The 26,139-nt window shown below is 30.4% G+C and overlaps 1 protein-coding gene across 1 annotated transcript; it reads left to right on the top strand.

Annotated features, from left to right (window-relative positions):
* Positions 1–14,947: 14,947 nt before the first annotated feature.
* Positions 14,948–18,146, top strand: LOC112765582 (heavy metal-associated isoprenylated plant protein 9). Its single transcript, XM_025811476.2, has 5 exons — positions 14,948–15,383; positions 15,529–15,781; positions 15,892–16,064; positions 16,526–16,616; positions 17,435–18,146. Exons 1-5 carry the CDS (start codon positions 15,363–15,365, stop codon positions 17,896–17,898), a joined length of 1,002 nt encoding a protein of 333 aa, XP_025667261.1. The 5' UTR covers positions 14,948–15,362; the 3' UTR covers positions 17,899–18,146.
* The last annotated feature ends 7,993 nt before the right edge of the window (positions 18,147–26,139 follow it).

Below are 26,139 nucleotides of genomic sequence, written 5' to 3'. Positions count from 1 at the left end.
AGTTTGTGAATATAAGTCTCCTATGTTTATGATGATATATGCAACTGGAGGCTTGTGAATATTAATCCGATATGTATATGATCATATATGCACTTGATAAGTTTGTAGATATAAATCTGAAATTTATATCATCATATATGCAATGCCTAAGCTTGTGAACATAAATTTGCTATGTTAGTGATGCTATGTTTAGATGCAATGGCTAAGCTTTTGAACATTAATCTTCAAAATTTGATATGTTAGTGAACATTTACCTGACTATGTTTAGATGCTATATTAATCTGTTACATGGGTATATTGTGTTCTGGACTGAATCAATAAAACAGGGGCTGATGCAAATCTTTCAAGAGGCATTGCCAACAATGGAGCATAGGCTTTGTTTGAGGCATTTATATGCTAACTGTAAAAAAGCATATGGGGGTGGTACTGTACTAAGGGACCTAATTCTGTCTATTGCCAAAGCTACCTATGTGGAAGAATGGGAAAGAAGGATGAATCAACTAAAGGAGGTCAACAGAGACTGTTATGACAAGTTGTTTGCTTTGGATCCAAAATTGTGGACAAAGAGTCACTTTATATTTCTGGCCAAGAGTGACATGCTGATGAACAACATCTCGAAGGCATTCAATGGAAGAATCCTAGAGACAAGAGACAAGCCAATTCTGACTATGTTTGAATGAATTAGGTGCTATTTGATGACAAGGTTTGCAGAGAAAAAGAAGAAGGAAGAGAGGTATGAGGGCACACTTTTTCCAAAACCCAAGAAACGGTTAGATATCATCGCGGTTAGAGCTATGGAGTGGCAAGCTAAATGGGCAGGAGACCTGAAATTTGAAGTCCACCATAAGAATAGGATGATCATGGAAAGGTTTGTGGCCGATTTGATGGCTGGAAGGTGTAGTTGTAGGTTCTGGGGTTTGTGTGGTATGCCGTGTCCCCATGCTTGCTATGCTATCTTTGAGAAGGGTGACAACCCGGAAGATTATTGTAGTAACTATTACAGCAAGGCAGCATACCTTGCTACATATGGGCAGTCAATATCACCAATCAATGGAGAAAATATGTGGCCAAAGATACAATGCGATACCATCATCCCTCCAATTTTCAGAGTTAAACCAGGAAGGCCAAGGATGGTTAGGATAAGGAACCCGATGAAAACAGAACACAAAAAAAAATATAGAAGAACTGGAACTTCTGTTACCTACAGTAATTGTGGCCAATACGGACACAATAGGAGACTCTGTCCAAACCCTATAGTGACAGGTATTGTTTGCCAAGTTATTTTGTTCATATTGTTGAGGAACTATTATTAACTGCTATTTCATTTTGTAGCTCCTGAAGGCACACAAGGATCTGATGCTGCAATTGGAACTGGAGGAGTTGACTCTGCTGCTAATGAACCTGCTGCTGCTGTTGAAGCAAATGGATCTGCAGCTGCTGCAACTGCTAGATCCAGGATGGTTAAAGGGAGAGGCAGAGGAAGAGCAGCAGTAGGAATGGCCAGAAGAAGGGGTAGAGGGAGGGCTGCACCCATGACTGCACCAGCATCAAGGCCTTTAAACACCCTTGCACCCACATCCCAGCCACCACACACCCCTGCACCCCCATCCCAGCCACCACACACCCCTGTCCCACCCTCACAGCCTACAAATACCCCTGCACCACCATCACTGCCTACCACCTTACCCACACCAGCATCACTGTCCACCACTTTGCCTACACCTGCATCACTGCCCACTGCACCAGCATCTCAACCTTTGCCCAAGACCAAAATCTTTGGTGTGAGAAGAAGTGGAAGACTCAAGATTGGAGTTAGGAAGGCAACAAATCAGCCACCTGAACATGTTGACCTTACACTTGATTGAGGCTGAAGAGAGTTTAGGGTTTCTTTTTTATATCTGTTGTGTTATGTAGGATTTGTGTTCACCTGTGACTCTGGTTTCTTTATGGTTTGGACCACTGTTATTATGTGTTGTGGACCACTTTTGTTATGTGGGTAGAAAACTGTTATGAGTGGGTGTCACATTTATTTTGTGGCTATCTAGGTGTCCTACATTATATAATGTAAAAAATAATGGTATCTATTATAATTCAATGCATCTTTTGTTTTACCTATTTTTTTCTCAGTATCATACTTGTATGCATATTAAATAGCAACGGAACAACTTTCATTTACAAAAATTAAACATTTCATATAACTTCATTGCACCCAACATAAACAGTACACTATTGTCTTATATAGACTATTACATTATCATAACAGCCATGCTTTCTACATCTTTACATATAACACTGCAACAATCAAAACACCTAATATCAAGCCCAGCATAATTAGCATCTTGCATTGATTTTTCATACTATCTTCCATCTTAGCAAATTGCTCCTCCACTGAACTCAGCTCAGCACATAACCTTCCTACCCAGACATCTACTTCTCCAACCTCTGCAATTAATCTCTCTAGATCCACATTTAATCTGTCTATCTTCCTTTCTTGTACCTCCAATTCTCTAACCCTTCCAAGTACTTGCTATGAACTGTTCACTCCATCTTCTCCAGATATCTTTTTTTTCTTTCCCATCAACCCACTCAAAAAACTTGTATCTCCTATTAGGGCAAGAAATGAATCTTCTGTTTAGATTTTTTGATGTATTTGAACTACGAAGAATCAGAGTGTCTCCACAAAAGCACCGAACCCTCCTTTCCTTTTGCTTCAACCATCCGCTCTTCTCATCTTCTTCATCATCAATCCACTCGAAGAACTTGCATTTTGGCATTCTCCCACAACCAACATACCTTCTTCCATGGCTTGCTACTGCCGAAGAAGACATCACAGCAACTGCCTCACCACAAAAATAAAGATGTCTCTTCTTGATGAGGGTTCTAGAACTACAGACTCCTGAAGATAATTGACTCTGATCTATGAGTATTGACATAGTAAGGGTAAGGGTTGCAAACAGAGGAGCAGAAGTTTGAGGAAGAGGCAAAAAGAAGAGACTTAGAACTCAGAACCCTACTGAGTCTCCTTCATTTGTAAGGGATAAGTGAGGGTTATAATGGTCAAATCACTCATTCTTAACGTTTTTTGTAACATTTACCGTCACTAGGGACCTAATTGAAAAAAAATAGGTGCAGGGACCCAATTGAAAGAAAAAAGTGTAGGGACCTAATTGAAAATTTTGCGAAACTATAGGGAACAGAATAATTAAACCTATTTATTATTAAAAATTTAAAATAATAAAAATAATATTTTATGTTACTAAAATTCTAATTAACCAATTCTTGATCGAATTATTTGTAGGTCTGATTTGAAATATAAACCGAATTGGCTAAACATTAGGATTTAGTGTTCAAATCTTTTTCAATTTTTTTTGGGAATTAATTTTTAAAGAATTAGTTTACTATGTTTTCGGCCAAACCAGTCAATTCAGTTTGGTTTTAATAACTATACTATTATAAATAGATATATAGTTTTAATAAGAGTTAAGTATTGTTTTCCTCTTCAAAATTTATAGTTAAAACTAAAATCATCTCTAATATTTTTTTATTTTAAAATCGTTTCTAATATTTTAGTTATTTTTAAAATGATAATTTTTTATTAAAATATTAATTTTTTGACTAAAATATTTCTAATAAAAAAAATACTCTCTTTCAGATTATTCCATCCACCTTTATCACTAAACACCCACTCATCTTCTGCTCATCACCATCACCATTCACCCTTCACAATTACTACCAAAACAAAAATTGAATCTCACATACAAATTAAAGATCCACAAAACAAAGAGATTTCATTTATGAGAAGCTTCTTCACGAGCTTGATCTAGAGGCAGTTATTGCTGCCATTGGAGGAGCCGCTACAAATGGTGACAACACTGCGGATAATGCGGTGGAGGAGTAAGACGTCGACGACAAAGGTGATGTGATGTTCGTTCTGGCTGGAGATGCAACAGTGTCAAAGAGGGCTTCACGGCAGATTGAAAGCACTTCTAAAAAAGGTACGCCACGTCATTCTTTCCTCTCCTCTCAATCCCGTATGGTACACCACACTATTCTCTATCCTCACAAAAAGGTCCCCCTCCGCCAAGAAGAAGGTTATGAGATTGAGAAGTTTCTTTTTTTTTTATTTTTTTTAGATTTATGTATTCTTTTAATTAGGATTTGCAAATTGTGGCTTTGTGTTAGGTGGTGAAGTTTAGGTGAAAAGAATTGAGGATAGTTGGTGGGGTGATGATGGTGGTGATAATAAAAAGAAAAAATTGTGTATAGTGGTGATGATATTGATTCTACTACATAAATGATTTTTACTAACATTTAAAAAATATTACTAAATCATATTACAATGTTAGCTATGTATATTAGTAACATTTTAATAAATGTTAAATATACCCTATGTTACTAAAAAGTTTTACTAATATTTTTCTAAAGATTTAATAACATTTAGTAAAAATATTACAATAGATGTTCTATAGTAATATTATGAGAAATGTTACAATAAATATTTTTTAATAACACTTAAAGAAATGTTACAATAGATATATTTTGTAACACTTAGAAAAATGTTACCATAGATATTTTTTGTAACACTTAAAAAATGTTACAATAGATATTTTATGTATCACTTAGAAAAATGTTACCAAAGATATTTTTTGTAACACTTCAAAAAATGTTACCATAGATATTTTTTGTAACACTTAAAAAATGTTACAAAAGATCTTTAGTAATATTTTTTTTAGTTATATTATACTATTTTTTATTTTTTATTTTATATTATACATAATATAAATATACTAAAATTAATTATTACAACATGAAATATTTCATTAAATTCACAAATTCACAAAATAAAATTTTTATAGCCTCTTTTATTGATCAATAATCATTGTACAAATTTGCTTTGTGATGCAAATAAAATACTTATAGCACTTAAACTCTATAAACTTCCATATAAAAAAAGAAAAGAAAAAATGATACTATGTACATAAAAAACTTAGTCCTTATACTAATCCTAAAAAAATGTATTTATCTACTTGACTAGCTCATCGCTGTGACGACTTATTACCATTCCCTTAAACCAGTCAACCAAGTTCATCTGATGCACATCAAACAAAAAAGCAATAAAAACTCATTCAAAATCCTATCAAAGCTCACTTTTTAGATAACGATAACACCAAAACCCACAAAATGCCAATATATATACTCATACTTAAAATTCTCCAATCATCTACTTCTGTATCATCTATAGGTGGAGGTTCGCCTGGTAGGGCTTCCCATCTCTGAAGATAAAGATGAAAAGCAAGTTAAAGCTGCACTAGTAAAAAATCATGAAGTGCAAACCAAATAAAATGTAAATTGATGTGGGACTAGACAGTTAGTAAAGTTCAGATGTATAAGTAGCTAGATAGACATGCTGACCGCAAAATTTTATCAACATGTTCCACTCTGTGAGAAACAAAAACATCCTCTACAGTTATTTATAGAAAATCACAGCAGATTTTATTAAGTCATGTAAGAATTCTCTATAGAATTGTAAGAATTCTCTATAGAATTGAGAGGATCAAGTATTTAAGTGGAGATTGAACACTGAATTTTACCAGTAACTTATTGTAGCAATTTCAACTTCAGTGAAGACCAGAGAGTAGAATAACTAGCGGCTTATGTATATATTCAAGTGGAGAATGACGCAAGAAATGGAAATGGGACCTTTCTTATTACTCAAACAGTCACACATGTCTAGCTTCCAAATATATATACTAGCAAATAAACTCCTATGTTTGTTTCTTTGATCAATGACAGTAAAGAAGGAGATAGAAAACTACAAGAAAGGTAACATAAGACAAACTAGTAGTGAATTGACAATTATAAAAATACATTATGATGGCAAAGTCCATAACAGTCTAAAATTGTGGATCACTCACTGAGCTTTCAAATGAGCTTCCATCTCCTCTATACAAGTGTAATAAGTGTAATAAGCATCAGGAACCTTTATATTTAGCAGTTGGCTTGAGACAGCTGGGTAAGACATAGCTGAAAGGAGAATCCCAAAGTTCCTCATGGTACTGGTACTTGCTTGACTCCTGCAACTGTAGCAAACAATGAAAAGAATAAAAACACATGCTAAAGCTTGAACTGTTAATCATCATAGCTAGAACGAACAAGACATCCTTACATCACGCATCAGAAAAAATGAACCGTCAATCTTAAGGCATTTTGAACTCAAAACAGTTATAGTAAAAAAACTTTCAAGTTAGATTTTGAAAATAAACATATAGTATGATGATAATGCCGCGGTTGTCATTAATCAAGAGGAAAATCCAAAAGAAACTCGAATTTTTGGCGCAATCACTCGAGAATTGAGACAGTTAAATTTCACTAAAATAGTTTCATTAGCACCTGAGGTATTATAAGAAAAAATATTTTATTATTTAATAAAAATAAAATAGATAAATTAATAAATTATGTTTTACACATATATCTAATTACATGCAGCAATTTTCTTAAATTAAGCTGTTAGTTACTAATCATACTGTCAACTAGCAAGCGAAAAACTTCTAGTCTTAATCTAAAATCTAAATGACTATCACATATAAAAATCAAGTATTGAATGCCACAGCTACTTAAATTCCATATGGCAGAGTAGAATTGAAATCTAGATTTGATCAAATCTTGAGTAATGGGATTCACAAACAAATATCAAATCCAAGGGATCCATATCAAAATCGTTTACTCTGCAAGTCATACCTTAGTTAGACCATATGGATTCATTGTTGATTGAGGGAACTCTTCTGTACATGAAACCTCCTTTGGCCAACCATATACGGTGGCCGAAGATAAGAACACAAGCTGGAATCATTCAAATAAATAACAAATAAGTTAAATAAGCATAATTATAACTATGTATAATCATTTTAGAGGGGAAAAAACTAGCAGCACAGAAGAAAAAAGCAACAGAAAAGTCACACGAGTGTTTGATAATGTTCTCAAAAATATTCCTCCACAGATGTCGGAATTTAAGTACTTAACTGAAATTTGAATATTATATAAGCAATGTACCAAGTAGATGAAGACTGTCAAGCAGGATCATTCCGGCAAAACGAGGCTGGATTTTTCGGCACCATATCCCCAGCAAAACCTAAAAATAAAGGGAATTGAGAGTATGAAAAATGCCCGGGAGAAGTTAATTTCTAATCTCTCAACATGTGAAAGGGAAGTTCTTTGAAGAGACCATATTCTTTACACTAATAATGTGTGGATAATAAAAAGGTCTAGTGTGAATATGTGACTTGATATATAAAATTTCTAATCAACCAATGTATCAAGGGGAAAAAATAGTACGGAATAATAGTAAAACGAAAAAAATCATTAAAATGTATATGGAAGAATAAGATCACTGCACCTTGCTTTAGTGTAAATGGAAGCTGGAGATAATCAAATGCTTCAAGTATTAGCTCCACATTCTCTAGTAGTACCACTTCTAAATGACAACAAATATTCAACTTTAAAATCAATCCACAAACAACCTTCAATTAAACATACATACAGTAATCAATTGGTTTTACTGTCCTTTAACTGCTAATGCACTATTCTGGTTTCGAAGTGAAATGATGAAGTCGATAACTAAAATTTGTCTGAATTCCATAGTGCTAAACATAGGGAATTTAAGTTCCTAAAAATCAACTGTAGTAATGGAAAATAAGTGATGAGTGATAGAAACTGATTCCTCCTTTTCTTCTGTACTCCTCCAAGGCTGCATCAAGCTTTTTAGCCTTGCAAAATATAACGATGAGTGCTTCAGTGATCATTTTATCCTCTCAAGTATTCAATAAGTTCACATGCTTCTGAATATCTAGCAGATGAGCTATATGAACCCAAAATAGATATAAAAAAAATCTCATGATCTAATTCATTGCTATTGCTAATAGAAACTTTCAACATTTTAGCAGCATGATCACAAGACAAATAAAAAACTACAATGATAATAATCAGCTAAAAATACACACACTACAAAAGACACCAAATAAAAATACAGTAATAAAGGAAACAGCATTTCAAATTCCCTTTATTTCCTAACTATAACAAAAAATGGCTAAAAATTCTCTTTTTCTTGTAAGAAAAATATTAAAGCAACACATATAATTTAAGAAACTTTTTCTTTTTCTTTTTTGTTTTTGTATTACAGAACTCACAGTTTACAGCAACGAAAATCTAAAGTACAAAGCCATAACCACGAAGATGATGTTACCGTACTTGACGCCGTCAAACCTAACACTGCTGTTACCGTCGTCAGCGCTGTCATCGGCGGCATCACTGGGCGAATTCGCAGGCGCTGATTCCTCATCTGCCGGCGCGTCGGCTGCCTTCTGCTTCTTCTTCTTTCCCTCTTTCTTCGGGGATGCAAGAGTGTCTGCGGCGGCTGGCTCCGGTGCAGGCGCAGGCGAAGGAGACGGAGCCAGGGCCTTGAAAAGCTCCCTGAAAAGCAGAACCTTATCAACGGTGTAGATCACGAGCGGGTCTTGTCAATGAGCGTGCAGTGATCTTGGCAGTAACAATCTTGGTCTTGAACGTGACTTGATCACCGTCATTCTGCACGGTGAAGTCGAACTTGCTGGCTCCATCCAGGATCAAGATCGAGCGAGAGCGAGAGCCAGATCAAGAATCGAGAATCGAGCGAGAGCGAGATCGAGAATCAAGCGAGAGTGAGAGCGAGATCGAGATCGAGCAAGAGCGAGATTGGGATTGAAATCCAGCGAGATCAAAGCAAACACGCGAAGGAATAAGTGATTAGATCGCAGTGTGAGTACAATTTGGATGTGAGGAGTGAGAGATTTTGATTTTGTGACCAAGAAGGTTTGCTTGTTCCTGTAGATGTGAATAAATAATTAGGAATAGGTAATATTTTTTAAAAAAAATAAATGTATTTAGTAACATTTTAGCATAAATGTTACTTAAGATGTAATTTTGTTATAATTACTAACATTTTAATAAATGTTAAGAGGTAAATATTATTAAATGTCTATAATGTAGTAGTGGATGATCGAAATGAACAAATGATGCACATCATAGGGTGGTTAATGGGGAGAAAGAGAAAGAGAGAGATGGATGAGAGATGAACAGATAATAATAGGGTGGTTAATAGAGAGAGAAAGAGAGAAAAAGAATATTTGTTGTGGTGATGAAGATGTTGAGTGAGGTTCTGATTCTACCAATGGAGAAAAAACAAGAAAAGAGAGTGAATAGCGTGTTGAGTAGAAGATGATATTTTATTAGAGGTAAATTCTTTCTAGAATTAATATTTTGTATAAAAATGATAATTTTAAAATAATTTTTAATCTTAAAATGAAATTGATAAAAAAAATCTTGAGAATGATTTTAATTTTCATCCAAAATTTTAAAAACAAAAAAAATACTTAATTTTTTAAAAAAATAAAAAAATATGTCTCGATGATTAAATTACATATCATTGATGTCCAAATTTTATGAAATTTGATAAGATTAATTATCGTGATAATATGACATATATGATCCAATGGTTGAATTATTGATGAAATTTATTGCGCATAAAAGGTTAGTCTACAGTGTAAGTCTTGACTTACACCAGGTATAAATGAATTCTACTCCTAATATATATATATATATATATATATATATATATATATATATATATATATATATAATAATTAAATAGTAAAAACTTATAATTTAAATAATACAATAAACCATCTACTATATATATACACTTCAAATTTAAGCCATAAGAGTGTCTTAATACAAGTTGTCACCAAATTTTGCTTAATAGATCATAGCATTAATTGTACTAATTAATTAACTACATCTTATTTGGGGAAGATGGTATATAATGGTAAAATCATAAGGAAGAAAAAAGAAAAGAAAAGAAAACATTTTCCAATCTTATGCAAGCAAAACGAAAATGATGCATAACAGATTAAGCATTTTTTTTTGGGTCATAGAAACTAGAGATATCACAAACATCCCACGTGGTGATCAACTTTAATTTGTTTGATTAGCAAGTTTTCACACGCAAAATGTTAAATTAAAGAGATCAGATTTGTATGATCCCCACGTTTCATGCATCCCAATCACATTTCATGAAAATGAGAAATGCGTTGCCTAAGCTCTAATTCGTGTAGAAACCAAACGCTTAATCAGTTAGGAAAATCACAATATAGTGATCAAATTCATGACACCTGGCTTAATTATTTGATTGGTATATTCAACGTACTATATGTTTCTGTGCGTATTGTCAAATTCATGGATAACTAACTTATAGGAAAGTATTATTTAACAAATAAATTCAGTGATTGAAATATGTGGGCAATTTATTAGTTCCACAAGCACATACCTTTAACATTTAATTCATATATAAAACTTAGAGAATGAAGTACTCAGATCTCTATGAGATAATGTGATAATGTATTCAGTATCACTTGTTCTTTTATATATATATAATTTCTTTTGAAGAAGGTTTAGTATTATGATTCTATTTTGTAAGGGAGTTTGTTGTTCATTCCTTACATTTTATAAAATATAAGCATATTGAATGGTATATTATAACATAAAATATGAATATAAAAAATTAACTACCTATTTCTATATAATTATTCGTATTATGTTTATTAATTTGTCAACAAAATAATCAATTATCGAGATAATCATTTTTTTACTATAGCATATCTAATATTTTTTATAAATATAAAAGAATAAAGTATCATTTTTGTCCCCAACGTTTGGGGTAAGTTCTAAAATTGTCGCTAACGTTTCAATCGTCCTATTTAAGTCCCTAACCTTTCAAAATTGACTCAATGTTGTCCTGCATGCCATTAGGGATCCGTTAACAGAATTGACGATGGAACAAAATTGAGACGAGTTTGAAACGTTAGGGACTTAAATAGGATGAAAACTTTGAGGATAAAAACGATACATAGAAATAAATTTTAGTTTTATCCTTCAATAATATCAATTTTTTACTGTACATAGTATTCAATTATTTTTTAATCACATCTAAGTAAATTACACTTAATCACATTACTTTTATTCTAAATAAATTTAATTTTTTTATAATTTTACACTTAAAGTTATAAATTAATATAAAAAAATAAAAAATTATTTAGAATGAAAGTAATGTGATTAAGTGTAATTTACTTAGATGTGATTAAAAAATAATTGAATATTATATACAGTAAAAAATTGATATTATTAAAAGATAAAATTAAAATTTATTTCTATGTATCATTTTTGTCTCCAATATTTTCGTTCTATTTAAGTCCCTAACGTTTCAAAATCGTCTCAATTTTGTCCCGTCGTCAATTCTGTTAATGGATCCCTAACGGCAGGACAACATTGAGCCACTTTTGAAACGTTAAGGACTTAAATAGGACGATTGAAACGTTAGGAACAACTTTGAGACTTACCCCCAAACGTTAGGGATAAGAACGATATTTACTCAATATAAAAACTTAACCGCCACTAAATTTTATAATTATTTAATACTTATAAATAGATTATTATACCTTATATTATAGTTAACACCGAAAATATACATTTCACCTTTCTTAAGTCTTATTTTTTAATTATAAGTGTAAATTATGTTTGACTATATTATTTGTAAAATTTATATATATCCAGAAATATAAATAATTGATTTATGACTGAATTTTGGTGTCTATATAATCTTATTATTATATAACTTATTAAATAAACTTGATAAAACATTATTGGGATAGTTAATTTTACCAATTAAAGAATATCTTACTTTATATCATGTATAATATCAGAGGCACACTAAAATATTTTAAATTTTTAATTTAGTATTAGAAACTCCTAATAATGACACCTTTCTTAGTTTCTTTGATATAAGCATCTTAGTTTGAACTTTGGAACTTACAAGCTAGTACTACCTAGCGAAGAATTTTGAGATAATTTTTCATCTTAAAATTAATATTTATCAACATGTTATGCGAACTATCTCAAGTATGTTAAAAAATCACTTTAAGAGTTGATGAAGTATGTCTTTGAAAAAAAAGTTGCGTAAATATTAGTTAATTAAATTTTTTTTAATTATATAAAATATTTGGTTATGTAAAAATAATATCATTTTTAAAAATAATATAATAGATGTGGTAGATTGTGTTACTCTATTATTTTATTATGCTAAAAAGTGGTGTGGTAATTAATTCATGTTATTGATGATTATACCGGAAATGACATAAGAATTGTTTTGATTTTATTGATTATGCTTTGTAATTGTCAGTTGTATGCTCTACTTCAAACGTTGAGCTCTTTATTTCTTTAAAAAAAATTATTAAATTAGTTACTAATATAAAATAATTTTAAAATATAAAATATATATTAAAAATAAATTAAATAATATATATTTATATATAAATATATAATAATTAATTTAACAACTGATTTTTAATATATTCATAACATTTTTTATATTTTATTTTATACATGCCCTGATAATTAAAGAAGGAAATAATAATTAGATTAATATTCGGGATCAATATTTTTTGTGTAAAAAAAGTTGGTAAATATTAATTTAAATCTTAAAAAATAAAAGAATATTAATTATCTTAATTTATCTAATGACTAATCAGCAGGAAAAAAGAAGAGTTTTAAATAGGTGAACTTTTCAAATTAAATATCAAAATTTAAGCTAATAGTATACTGAGATGGTTGCAGTACAGTTATGCATTTTAAGATGCAAAGATTCCCAATAACATTAAATTAATGAAAACCCATCCCTTAAAGGAAACACTAGTTAATTCTCTTCTTCGCCGTATACCTCAGAAGTCAGAATCTTATGTCACCACTATTAATATAGCTACTGCAACATATATAAACTTCGTGTACCAAATTCCAATTTAAGATTTAGTCTAACGAACCTTCAAAGAATTTAATTTATGTTTCACACACAGGTACAGAGAATCTTATGGTACATGGTTAATTATTTTAGCTTATGTATATTGTGCACTGTCATCTTGTTATTATAGTAGTAACTAATTCTGTAGCTACAGATGTAGATTAAAAAGAGATATTAAGGCCTAAGAGTAAAAAATATATAGTTGTTTCAGGAATCTCTTTTTCTTTCTTTAACAAGAAATATCATGATTAATGGTTTAGTCACTGCAATTACTGATATGCCCTAGAAAAAGTAAGAAATACAACATTTTTTAAAAATTTACTTGTTATTAAAGATAAAAATAAAAAAAAATTTAAATTCTAAAATTAAATATAAAATATTGATATAAAAATATAATAAATAAAGAACTAAAATTTATTTAATTAATAAAAAATGCAATACGTTTTACTTAAATATGAGTTGTTAATAATTTATAAGTCAAATTTCAAGAATCTTATTATTATAAATTTAGTTAATATTATTAATATCAAAATTTGGTCATAATTGTAATGTATTTTCAATTTATATACTTTGATCACTAGAACAACAACATGCCAAAATTAAACGAATTGTGTAACAAATTCAAATTCAAATTGTAAATACAAAACAAATTAAATTCAATACTCAAAATACATATTAAGATAGTGGCAACAATATAATCATAAAATTACAATCATAATCACAATTACACTTCAAAATGTAACTTCAAATTATTTGATAAGAGAAAAGTTAAACATCAAACCACCTTAACCAACCCATGTTACTTAATTGGATGATCTGACTCAGAATTCTTGCAAATTGCGTAGATACACAATAGGCAAGATAGAGAAGGGAGTGAAACAACGATGAAAAAACTTAGGTGGGGAGGTCCAGGTTGTCCTAAAATATAAAGGTATTTGTTATAATGTCTAAAATTTAATATCTAATTATACAAAAAAGTTAAATAATTAATATTTAATTTAAAAATATAAAATTTAATAAATTTTAAATATTTAAAAATTATTATAAAAAATAAATTAAAGTTTAATTATTTTATTAGTTCTTATAATTTTATTAAATTTTTAATTAGATCTCTCTATTTTTTTTAATTGGGTCTTTATACTACTTTCAATTTTATAATTAAGTTCTTTTTATATCAAAAACGTTAAAATTAACCGAATATTTTTCTCAAAATATATGCAGTCAAAGATTTATTAAATTTTTAATTATAAATACCTTTAATTTGCGAAAAATATTCAGTTAACTCTAATATTTTTTATATTAAAAAAGATTTAATTATAAAGTTAAAAGCAACGTAAAGACCTAATTAAAAATAAAAAATATAAAAATTTAATAAAATTATAAAATTAACAAAATAATTAAACAATAACTTAAATAAAAATTAAACGCCAATAATAAGTACTAATGAATTGATCAAATATAAGGTCCATACAGTTAACACATACATATGCCATGTATCATGCATGTCAGACAGAATGACACTTCACCATCTCTTGTCATTGTGTCCTCTAAAATCTATCAGTCCGTCGGTGCATTATGGCACTATCCTCATTTTTTTTCAAACCTCTCCTTAGAAAATTTTTTCCCAAAATGTCCTCTTAATTGAAAGACTATTATTTATTTAATAATAATAATAATGATACCTGCAAACAATTCTGCTAATAATGAAAAAAAGCAGATTTTTTATTGAAAAATATATTTTTAAAATTTTCAAAGATATAAATGGAAAAAATATTTTCATTATAAGAAAATTTAATTAATTTTATATTCTTATCAAATATAATACTTGTAAATCTGTTTAAAATATTGAAATTTTATTTTATAATTAATTTCTCAATTTTGTTAAAGATTAAACTTTTCTTTAATTAACAATCAGTCACAAAGTAAGGGATAAATATAAATTTTAAAAAATCAGCTTTTTACTTTAAGGAAAAAAAGTTTTAAACAAAAGTATTAACTTATTGAGATATATTATTACATAAAGATATTAAATCTTTTTAAAAATACCTAATAATTTTCTCAATCTTTGTTCCTCTTTCTCTCTCTTCCTCATTAATCAAGCCCCAACCTCTTTATTTTTGTTCTATAAATGTGAAAGCCCTATAACACTAGTTCACCCCTTCTACCCCCCCCCCCCCCCCCACCCCCTTGAAGTTCTAAACATTGAGAAAATAGAATTTCTGAAAAAGAAATATTAAACAATCTTAAGAGATCCCTTTTTGTTGTAGCAGTTAGTGGCACTGCATGTGATAAGGGAATCACTCACTCAGTTCATCATCCATCACCTTTTATATGAATGAATGCTAACTAATATTCAAGCAACCACTAATTTTCTATCATCATAATATACTCTCTCTACTCCTTCCTTGTAACACCCTCTTCTTCTTTTTGTATCTCAAATTCAAAATTGTCATTTCTTCATTCTCCAATATTCATAGACCAAATGGGTGAAGAAGCAAAACAGGTAAGCCTTATTTAATTTCTTAGTAACATGTTTTATTAGAAAAGGGTCTACATTAGTCTTAATAATTGTATATAATTTTAATCTTATTTTGGTAAATTCTGTTTGATTTGATCAATTAATTTTATTATCATTATTATTATTATAGGAACAAGCTAAGGCAGAGGCAGAGGCAGAGGTTAAAGCAGAGGAGAAGAAAGAAGAAGAAAAACCAAAAGAAGAAGAGAAGAAGAAAGAAGAGGAAAAGGGAGAAGCAGGAGCAGAGGTAGAAGAGAAGAAGAAGGAAGAAGAAAAAGAAGAAGAAGCACCACCTAAACCACCAGCACCATGTGTGCTTTTTGTGGACCTGCATTGTGTTGGATGTGCCAAGAAAATTCACAGATATATCATGAAAATTAGAGGTCTTAATTTAATTAATTAATTAATTAATTTTTTTTGTTTTGTTTCAAATGTCATGCATGTTCAATTCACTCATTTTGTTTAATTTGTTGCAACAATTTATAATTAATAGGAGTTGAAGAAGTGGTAATTGACATGGCTAAAAATGAAGTGACAATAAAGGGAATAGTGGAGCCTCAAGCAATATGTAACATTATTACAAAGAAAACAAAAAGAAGGGCCACTGTTATTTCTCCTTTGCCTGCAGCAGAAGGAGAACCTATACCTGAAGTTGTTAATTCTCAGGTATATAATTTCTTAATTTGTTTTCTTTTTTTCCTCCTTTCTCAAAATATTTTAGATTTTAAGACTTCTTGTCATTTTCAGCTCCTAACTTTTTTGTGTCATTTTTTTAATAGTTTTTTCCTTTTTGTAATTTTTGTCCGAGGCATATATTGTTATAATTGTTATGTACTGCTAATAAAAACAAAAATAAATAAATGAATAAAAAATTATCGTGTATTAAAGATATAACTATAACTATATATGTATTCTGGTACTAGTTTAAGTTTTTGAGAAAACTGATATCACGACATAAAATTAAAATGTTTATGATCGAAAAGTTTAGAATTCAATTTTTGTTATTCTTCAAAAGAAAATATAATGATTTATTTATTTTTTTCTATCAGCATAGGCCTATTGGTCAAGTAGTGCTTAACTAAATCAAATTATTAATTGATAATAGAAATTATTGTTGGTGTGTTCAGGTTAGTGGGCCAGTAACTGTGGAACTTAATGTAAACATGCATTGTGAGGCTTGTGCTGAGCAACTCAAGAAGAAGATACTCCAAATGAGAGGTATCATTTCTCTCTATAGATTCCAATATGCATCATGGATAAATTATTTTTTGGATGTAATTGATAAAAATAAAAAAACTGAAATGAATTGATAGCTACTTTAGCAATATGCTTTTTATTATATAATTTTTGACTAAGTTAAGGAAAATTACATAGCAAGATCCCACAAAAGGAAGAGTGAAAAAACAGTTAGGTGTGTTCCATACAAGTTGCCAAGTCACCATTTGATGTGAATTTGGTTGGTGCTGATGTGACTTAGGTCCCATTATTCTATGTCCTGCGTCAGATTTGCACCTCAAAAAAGAGAATAAAAAAATAAAAGAAAATATTCAAAAAAAATGCAGATAAAAAGGTGTGCATGTGATGGCCAAGTTTTGTTTTGTCAACTAAAAGTTATGAAAATGCATGAAAAGACACTTAATTCTTTATTTGCAAATTATAATCTGAAAAAAAAACACACACACACTTTAAAATTCATTCAGGCCATGCTATTCACCTAACTTTGAGTTTCTTTCTGCCACTTACTTTTCATGAACATGGTTGACACGTAACTAATTATTAATAATTAATAATCAATACTTTATACATGAATAATAATTTAAGTTATACTTGTATGTATATATCATGCTTCAAATTCAAATTGCTTTACAGTTAGTCTAGTAGTGCTTGATAATGATACGACCCTTGCCCAATGTTAGATAGAGGCTCTAATTAGAATAATTAGGCCAATAATTTGTTATTAGGATTAATTAAATAACAAATAAAGTTCAAGAATTTGTTGTGAATGTATTTAATTAATGTGAAATTAATTAATGTAGGGGTTCAAACCGCGGTAACTGAATTTAATAGCGGAAAAGTTGTTGTTACCGGAACAATGGACGCAAACAAGCTAGTAGACTACGTTTATAGACGCACCAAAAAGCAAGCCAAAATAGTTCCACCGCCAGAGCCGGAGCCGGAGCCGGAACCTGAAAAGAAAGAAGAGAACAAAGAAGCCGCCGAAGACGGAAAGAAGGAAGAGGAGAAGAAAGAAGAGGAGAAAGCACAAGAAGAAGAGAAGAAAGAAGAGGGTGGTGAGAACAAAGAAGAAAAGGGTGGCGAAGAAGGGAAGAAAGAAGAGAATAACAATATGCAAGTGGTTTATAACTATAGCATGGAAGAGGATTTGGGAATGAAGAGAATGATGTACTATTATCAATATCCACCACTCTATGTCATTGAACGACTTCCACCCCCTCAACTCTTCAGTGATGAAAATCCTAATGCATGCTGCATTTCATAAATTATCAACTTATCATATGGTGAAAAAAATAAAGATATATAAAAAAAGTAAGAGTTTTTTTTTTTCTGTAAGTAACATCGGTTATGTGAATTTTTGCAGTTTGCCGGAATATGGAAGAAGGTTTCAAATGAAACCATAACAATATGTTAATGATATATCGACTTTTTTTTAATGTATGCACGATATATTATTACTATTGTATCAATGTTCGTTCTTTGTATAAAATGCTTGGGAAATATGTTTAATTATCCTCATTCTTCAATTTATTTATATTATTTATAATTTTCCTTTCAGAATTACCCGCTATTTTATAAGAATATCGGTGTATTTATACATATATCAATTAATTATTATAGTCAGTTTAAATAATAAATTGAATTTAATATTTTATATTAGAAAACAAAACCCACGAATTCAAATAAAGAGGAAAAAAAGACATGAATGAACGAACGAAAAGCAATAATGTAGTATGGACTAACATTGAATAATACAATTTATATTAGGTTATTTAATTTCTTGATTTAAATTTATATTTGATAGACTATTCTGTTCCATAAACCTTGAAATGGGTATGCACTGTAGTACTGTACTGTTTTTTATTCTAAATATATATAGTCCTAAAACATTTTTAAGAAAATAAATTAACTTTATAATAAGAAACGTTTGCTTGTAATTGTAGCTATACATATATGTGTATATGCTTTGATTGGATGTCATTTTTGAAAAATATTTTTTTTAATAATTTTTTTAAAAGATCTTTTACAAAAATAAAAGAGATTTTATATTTAAATATTTCATGTAAAAGATTTTTTTTATATATTAATTATTTTTAAGTAAAATAAAAAAAATTATTTATTTATTATGTGAAAAACATTTTTTTTACAAAATTTTTTTTAACAAATATATAAATTATAATTTTTTAAAAATATATTTTTTATTTTTTTAATATTTTTATTTTTACTATTAAAAATTTACTAAATACATTAAAAAAATTTATTTTTTATTAAAAAATATTTTCTTATCGATTTAATAGCATCCAAACAAGTACTATATCAAATCTAACCATATCATACAATCAAATGAGCTTTTACCAGGATTGGAATCGCAAATGTTAGGAAAGATGAATTCTATATTAACACTACTCATGACTTCAAATTGCACAAGCAATTTTTGAGATATGGAAACTTTGGAAAGGGTGTTAGCAAAGTTGATTTACTAATTTGATAAAATTAAAGTACGTAGATATTACGCAATCCAAACCAATTCATGAAGACAAATTGTACCAAAATCTATAAGAATAAAATGTTCTAACTAATCTTTCACAGATGCATTTCCTTTTTTTTTCATTTTTTTCCCTCCGTCGCTAACAAGAAGATTCCTTCAGAGAAATTAGATGTATGTGTAGATTTCACATGGAGAAAGGTCCCACGGAATATGAAGTCTGAGTCATATAATTGGAGTCTAATGAGACACAAAATCCACCTGGTGAGACTTTTGAGGTTTTTATTTGGATCCATTTTTCTATTTTTTTAAAATGACAAAATTTAATTAACAAAAATATTATATACACACTAAAATTTAATTACGAAATATTTTTATATAAATAATATTATATTATTTAATTTATTTTTAATATATATTTTATATTTTAATGTGTATTTTATATAAATAATTAATTTAATAACTAATTTTTTAGTGTAAACGAAATAGCGTGACTTTTTAATTAATTTAATTTAATTTGGCCATAGCTGAAGCACATCCATGAGAACTGTCTCTAATTTTATACAGTTTGTCTCTTTTGGTGTATAGTATACACTGTTTCATCACCTTTGTAATTTAAATAACTAAATCATCACCTGCTTTTGGATCCTCATATTCAAAAGTGGTAGAGATTGATTTGGAAAACCATATCAAAATCACAAATGATTCATATACATACCTACTTAACCATAAAATAATGAACTGGTTTATGAATGTCTGTATCTCATAAAATATTATGATTTTGATTTTGATGTCAATGGTACAATCACATTTTGATATGTACCAAGTTATGAAGTTAAGATCTCACGAGATTACAAAGCATTATACAACTTTATTTATTGACTAATTTCCCTTTCCGCACCTACATCTGGGATGCTTTCATTGACTAGTAATAATTTTAGAATTGAGTTAAATTATGATCTCACGATCGAGGGAGTAAAAGTAATTTGGTTCTAGAGGATTAACATACTGATAAGTTATCTTACCGAAAATATTATATTTTTTTCGAAGTTGTCTAAGACTAATATATGCTCACAAATATATAATGCTAGAAAAACCATACAAAATCATTCCAAACAATTTAAATTTATTTTATTTGAATCGATTAATAAATACTAAATAAAATAAATTTGGATTAATTTGTTAATATCTTCTGAGTATTATTGATATTAATATATATAAATTATTTTTCTAAAAAAAATTTATTAATAAAATACTTTTTAAAATAACTTTTTTGTCAATATTAACAAAATTTATTCATAACAAAAAATGCCATCCACAAACTAATTAATAAAATATCTTTAAAATGCTAAAATTTTGTTATTTTTGATTTTTCAGCAGTCCAACGGGTAATCCTCCTATTTATTTAATTATATTAATATTTGTATATATAAATGCTACATAAATAATGAAATTAGAGTTAAATTTTAAAGTGGTCATTGAGATCCACAAATTGCATTGATTTAATTCTTAATTTATTAATTATACCGATTGAGTCTCTCACTAAAATTGTAAAAAATGTACGCACTTAGTTGGTCCTTTACCTCATTTTTAGCCATTTAAGTTTGCTGCGGACAGTGACAGGCCACACTGGAGTGTGTAACGATTAGCTGAGTTGGCAATTGAAACTATTTGACCCAATGTGATTCCTTTTTATATTTTTAACACTAAGTTTAGTAGCATTTTGTCATTGTTCTTCTTCTTTGGGCTCTTTGTTTAAAACTAAAAGCAACGTTGCAGAATCATAATTGAATGTGTGGGTCGGGGTCTAGCGAGCTCTATTTGATCAACAACGAGGACTCCAAGTCGGAGTAAAAATTCACGAGTGCCAGATCTTTGTGGGTGTGGCTGTCGCTCTATGCTTTAGTAATTTGGAATAGATACCAGTCCAAAAAAGCCTTTTTATGGTTATCCTAATTATAATGTAAGTTTTTGTTTAAAAATGGTTGTTAATTTTTTTTATGTTCATAACTCCTAAATCTGCTTCATATAGACTAGTGGTAAAAAATGGTATATTTTTTTCTGGGATGATAATGTAGAAGAAGAAGAACATAAAGGAAGAGCAAATACTACTGCAAATGATAATGAACAAGTGAGGATTAGTCTAATTTAGAGGATTGGAAAGTTGAAAGCTGAAGCAAGGACCCAAAAACATATATCTAAGTGTTATGGTTGCTGATTTTTTTATATATTAGTGGTTGTGTTAGTTCACTACAAGAAATTACTAGAATTGTGACCAATTTTAGCAACTGAAAAATTTAGTGATTGATCGATTTTTGTTTATATATAAAAAAAAGTTGGTCGTTGAATTGGTCGCTAATTTCTAATTTAGCCACTGATTTAGCAACTACCACCAAAGTCATTCTAATCTATTGCTAAATTAAAAATTAGCGATCAAATTTAGTTACCAACAATTTTTTTCATAAAAAACCAATTGGGTCACAAAAATCGGTCGTTAATTTTATCATTAGCAACCGATTTAGAGACCAACATAAAATCTAGGTTGAAAATTTGTTGGTCGCTATTATCAGCGACGGATTTAGTGACTAACAAAAATATAAGGTGATAAAAGCAGTTGGTTGCTAATTTTAAATGTCATTTTCTATTCAACATTTTAGAAATACTTATACTTGCAGTTCTTTTTAAAGTGATCTAGTTATAGCTTATAGCTATCACATCTCAGCTAAAGAGGCAAAATTCAAAGTTAGTTTTTGTAGGGACACTAGTTGCAATGCTACTCTTCACTCTTCATCACTAGTTATCTTCTTTTCTGTTTTTTTCTAAGTTGTATCACATGCTAGTTGATAGTGTTTCTGTCCCGAATTATATAAAATTTATTGTGAACCATTCTTCTTGAATATGGGGAAGATTAGTTTGTGCATTTGACATTTTCATATAGAAACAAAGATCAATATTCTTTATCTTTTGGTGGAGCTAGAACTAACAGTTTAAATTGCCTTAGGAAATCATTCTGGTGGAAGGTTTGAAACTTGATGATGTCTCTGCTGTAACACCCTACAGTACAAAGCGTTACATTATAGTCATAAATATGCGGTGGTGATGTATTACAATATCTAAAAATAGAAAAATACATACATAATATTTGAAATAATATAGTTTAACTAAGAGCCTGTGAATAAAGATAACAAAACAATAATCGTATCGCACTCGAAACACAAAAGATAAGAAAGCATCAATATACAGAACCAAAGGTATATATAAGATCCATAGGTAACATATATAAAGTATTAGTCTCGACCTACGAAGAAAGGCCAGCTAGAACATAATACAAAACCAAAGTATACAAAATACAACCCGTTTCTCCAAAATACAAAACCCCTGAGAAGGATATACGAATACACATATCAAAAGTGGAGAAAGGTACTACATAGATCAAAATAAAACCCAAAAGTATAGTCTTCGCTTCATCAAGAGTTCAGCACATTCAGGAAGGTGCGACACGTCTTGTATCTGAAAATTAATAAAATCTGATAATGGGTGAGAATCTGAAAGTTTCTAGTAGGATAATAATTCCAAATAGAGACTATGTAAAAAGATATGAACCTGCTAGGCAATCCTAAACTTCAATCATTTAAGGTTCAAGCCTAGGGTCCTTTCTAATCCAAACAAGGTAAACAGACTAAGTCTCAGTTATACTAGTGATCTCAAATCTCAATCCAGAGCAAGTGGAATAAACCACAATCCTTGCATCTACCCAGGTGATTCCAATCTCAACCCGGAGCAAGTGGGATGAACTATAACCCTTGCATCTACCCAAGTGGTTCCAATATCAACCCAGAGCAAGTAGGATGAACCACAACCCTTGCATCTACCTAGGCAACTCAAATATCAATCAAACTCATCTCGATCATCTAACCATATCAACTCATCCTTTCAATAACAACCCTCAGAGTCACCATCGCCAGCATAAGAGATCTTTCAATTGTTCAAACACATACAAAATAATACAAAGAATACACAAATAGATAGAACAGATAAAGCAATTAGCTTAAATAGCATATAGATACAAATATTTAAATAAGGCAAGCCAAATACAAGATGCACACCCAATTAATACATACAAATTCAAATTATTCATGCCTGTCATACTGGCCATAAGCTCATGCGTCAGTTTTATTGCCAGAACCTGACACGAGTAAACGGGATTAACCAACCGTCCTTATCCGTAGGTACCACAAGCAAGCAGAATTCACCAACCGTCCTTGTTCGGAACACACAAGCGGGATTAACCACTGTCTTTGCCTATTATATTAATCCACGAGTAAGCGGGATTCATCACCGTCCTTACCAGGTACCTCGAACAAGCGGGATTATTAACCAACCGTCCTTGTCCGGAACTAATATCAGTCAATGTGTAAGCGGAATTAACCACCGTCCTTACCCAAAAAATCTTGAACAAGCAGAATTAACTACCGTCCTTACTCTGGCATAACTCAGCTCAGTGTGCAAGCGAGATTCACCACCGTCCTTGCCATGAGCAAACATCAGTTCACAGTAAATTCTTTAATCAGTTTTTGAAATCATTAAGTTCGTTAACCACATTCTCAATCAGTTTACCAATTCCTTCGTCTCGTGAGAAGGATAATACCACCGTCCTCACAACGGGCGGGACAAAACCTCCGTCCCTACAACTACACCACAACCACGGAACAAGCAGGATGAGACCTTCTTCCTTCCCTGGTGTAGGTGCCAAGGTAATAACAAATCAATACGCAAGCCGGTTAACACCCATACCTTGCCAATCCAGCTATTCAGGCCATAATCAGTCTTATTAGTGTTCTTCGGTAATTTGATAAGTGATTTAACTCATTAATCCTAATTAGTTATCTATTTCATCAAGTTGAATTTATAAGCCCCTATTTATGTATCAGTTTCCAATTTCTTTAACATGTGAGCGGGATGGAACCTCTGTCTTTACTGCGGGTGGGATAAAACCACCATCCCCGCAACGTTACCTCTGGTTAACAAAGTGTTTAACCCGAGAATAATTAAATTGAGTTCATTGGACTTAGCCACACCCTATCCAGGGCTTAAAAAAGAGTTATCGGGATTCATTTAGGGGTTACAGGGGTTTACAAGCATGCCGGAAAGGTCAACTAGTCAAAAACAGGATTTCTTCAAGAAAACAGGACTTGTGCGTACGCATCACCTCGTGCGTACACACGAGTTAGAATGCCATTCCTGTTTCGTACTACGCATCACCTCGTTTGTACGCATGACTTGCAAAAATTCCTTGTTGTGCATACGTACACACTCGTGCGTACGCGCAAACCTTTTTTCCTATTATGTGCTGGGTGCACACGCACCATACTCTGCGTGGGCTTGTAGACCAGAATTTCTGGTTTTTTGCAAAATCTCAAAATTCATATTTTTATACCGATTTTCATTTGTTCACAACTTTCTTTATAAAATTTCGATATCTTCCGTTCTTAAATCGTTTTAAAGCTCTTTTCATTAGTTTCAATTTAAGATAACTTTTATCTTATTTTGGTTTGGTTAATTATAAAAAGAATTACATTTTGGGTACTTAATTAAATAGAAATGAGTTTTAATGAATAGATTCAAATTAAAGCATGAGGTTTTGAGGATTTTAATGAATTTAAAGCAATGAATTGGATTATTGGAGGTTAAGAAAATTGATTTCTATATTTTGGTTGATTTAAGAAATTGGTTTATGATTTACTTATTTAGTTTTGAATAACAACGAAAAAAATTTATTTATTTGGTTAAATATTTAAAAAGTTAATTAATTATTAATTCAAAGGTTTGGGAATAAAAAGTGCGAGTATGATTATGTGTGATTGTGATTATAATTCTGATTGGAATCGATTAATGATTATTGATTAATTGTTTGGGTAAGATGAAAAGGTTAAGATTTCTCCCACTTGTTTCGGGTTGAGACTTGAAACACCTGGGTAAGATGCAAGGGTTGAGGTTTGTCCCACTTGCTTCGGATTGAGACTTGAAACATCTGGTAAGACATAAGAGCTGTGGTTTGTCCCGCTTGTTCCGAGTTAAGCGGGTAAAATGTAATGGTTACAGTTTAGTCCCATTTGCTCCGTGTTGTGGTGTTCCATATCCGGGTTAGCTATCGGTACTACAAGAAAAATACTCATTCAGGTACACTTGAAAAGTGTAGCCAAAAGTGAAAAAAAAAATGATGCCTTAGGCTACGGCTACGCTTTCTGGACTACGCCTACGCTTTTTGGGGGTGATTCCTATTCGGCCGTTGCCTATTCTCAAAGGCTACGCTTTTCTGCACCAAGGGCTACACTTTTGGCATTTGAGAATAGGGTGCGCTTTTCAAGTGATACTGTCCAGGACCAAAGGCTACGTTTTTCAGCTTCCATTTTTACCAGAATAGGCTATGCTTTTCAACGCTACTGCATCACCTGTAAAACATAGCCACATTGTATACCATAGCTACTCTATATAAGTGTAGCCTTAGGTCCCTTATAATTTTTTTTTAATTTTCTGTATAACCATAGCTACTCTATATAAGTGTAGCCTTAGGTCTCTCATTGTTTTTTTTTTATTTTCTGTATGTATATAATATTCTAATAATTTTTTATACAACATAATATTTAATAGTATTATTACATATATAATTCTACATTTTTAATTAAATGAGTTAAATATTATAAAATAAAATTAAACACATAATTATACTAAATAATTTTTTTAAATAATAAAAATTATTCTTACACAATTCAAAGACATAATCTTAAGAAGTAATTAACAATCAAAATATAACTTAAGATAATTTAAGTCACATGGAACTTGAATCATATATCAATTAAAATGCAAAGTTTGCACTCTATATCTGAAAAGAGCTTAACAAACAGAAAATCATTAATCTCCTAATCTTAGCATAATGACTAAAAAATGTTCTGAAGCACCTTTAGATTTTTCTCAAACACATCTTTTTCATGTTGATCTTCATCACCATAAAAAAAATTC

Source organism: Arachis hypogaea, chromosome 17 (genome assembly GCF_003086295.3).
Source record: "Arachis hypogaea cultivar Tifrunner chromosome 17, arahy.Tifrunner.gnm2.J5K5, whole genome shotgun sequence".
In the NCBI taxonomy this organism is placed as follows: domain Eukaryota; kingdom Viridiplantae; phylum Streptophyta; class Magnoliopsida; order Fabales; family Fabaceae; genus Arachis; species Arachis hypogaea.
The sequence above is the reverse complement of the archived record's forward strand: the minus strand, read 5'-3'. Positions and strand labels throughout refer to the sequence as shown.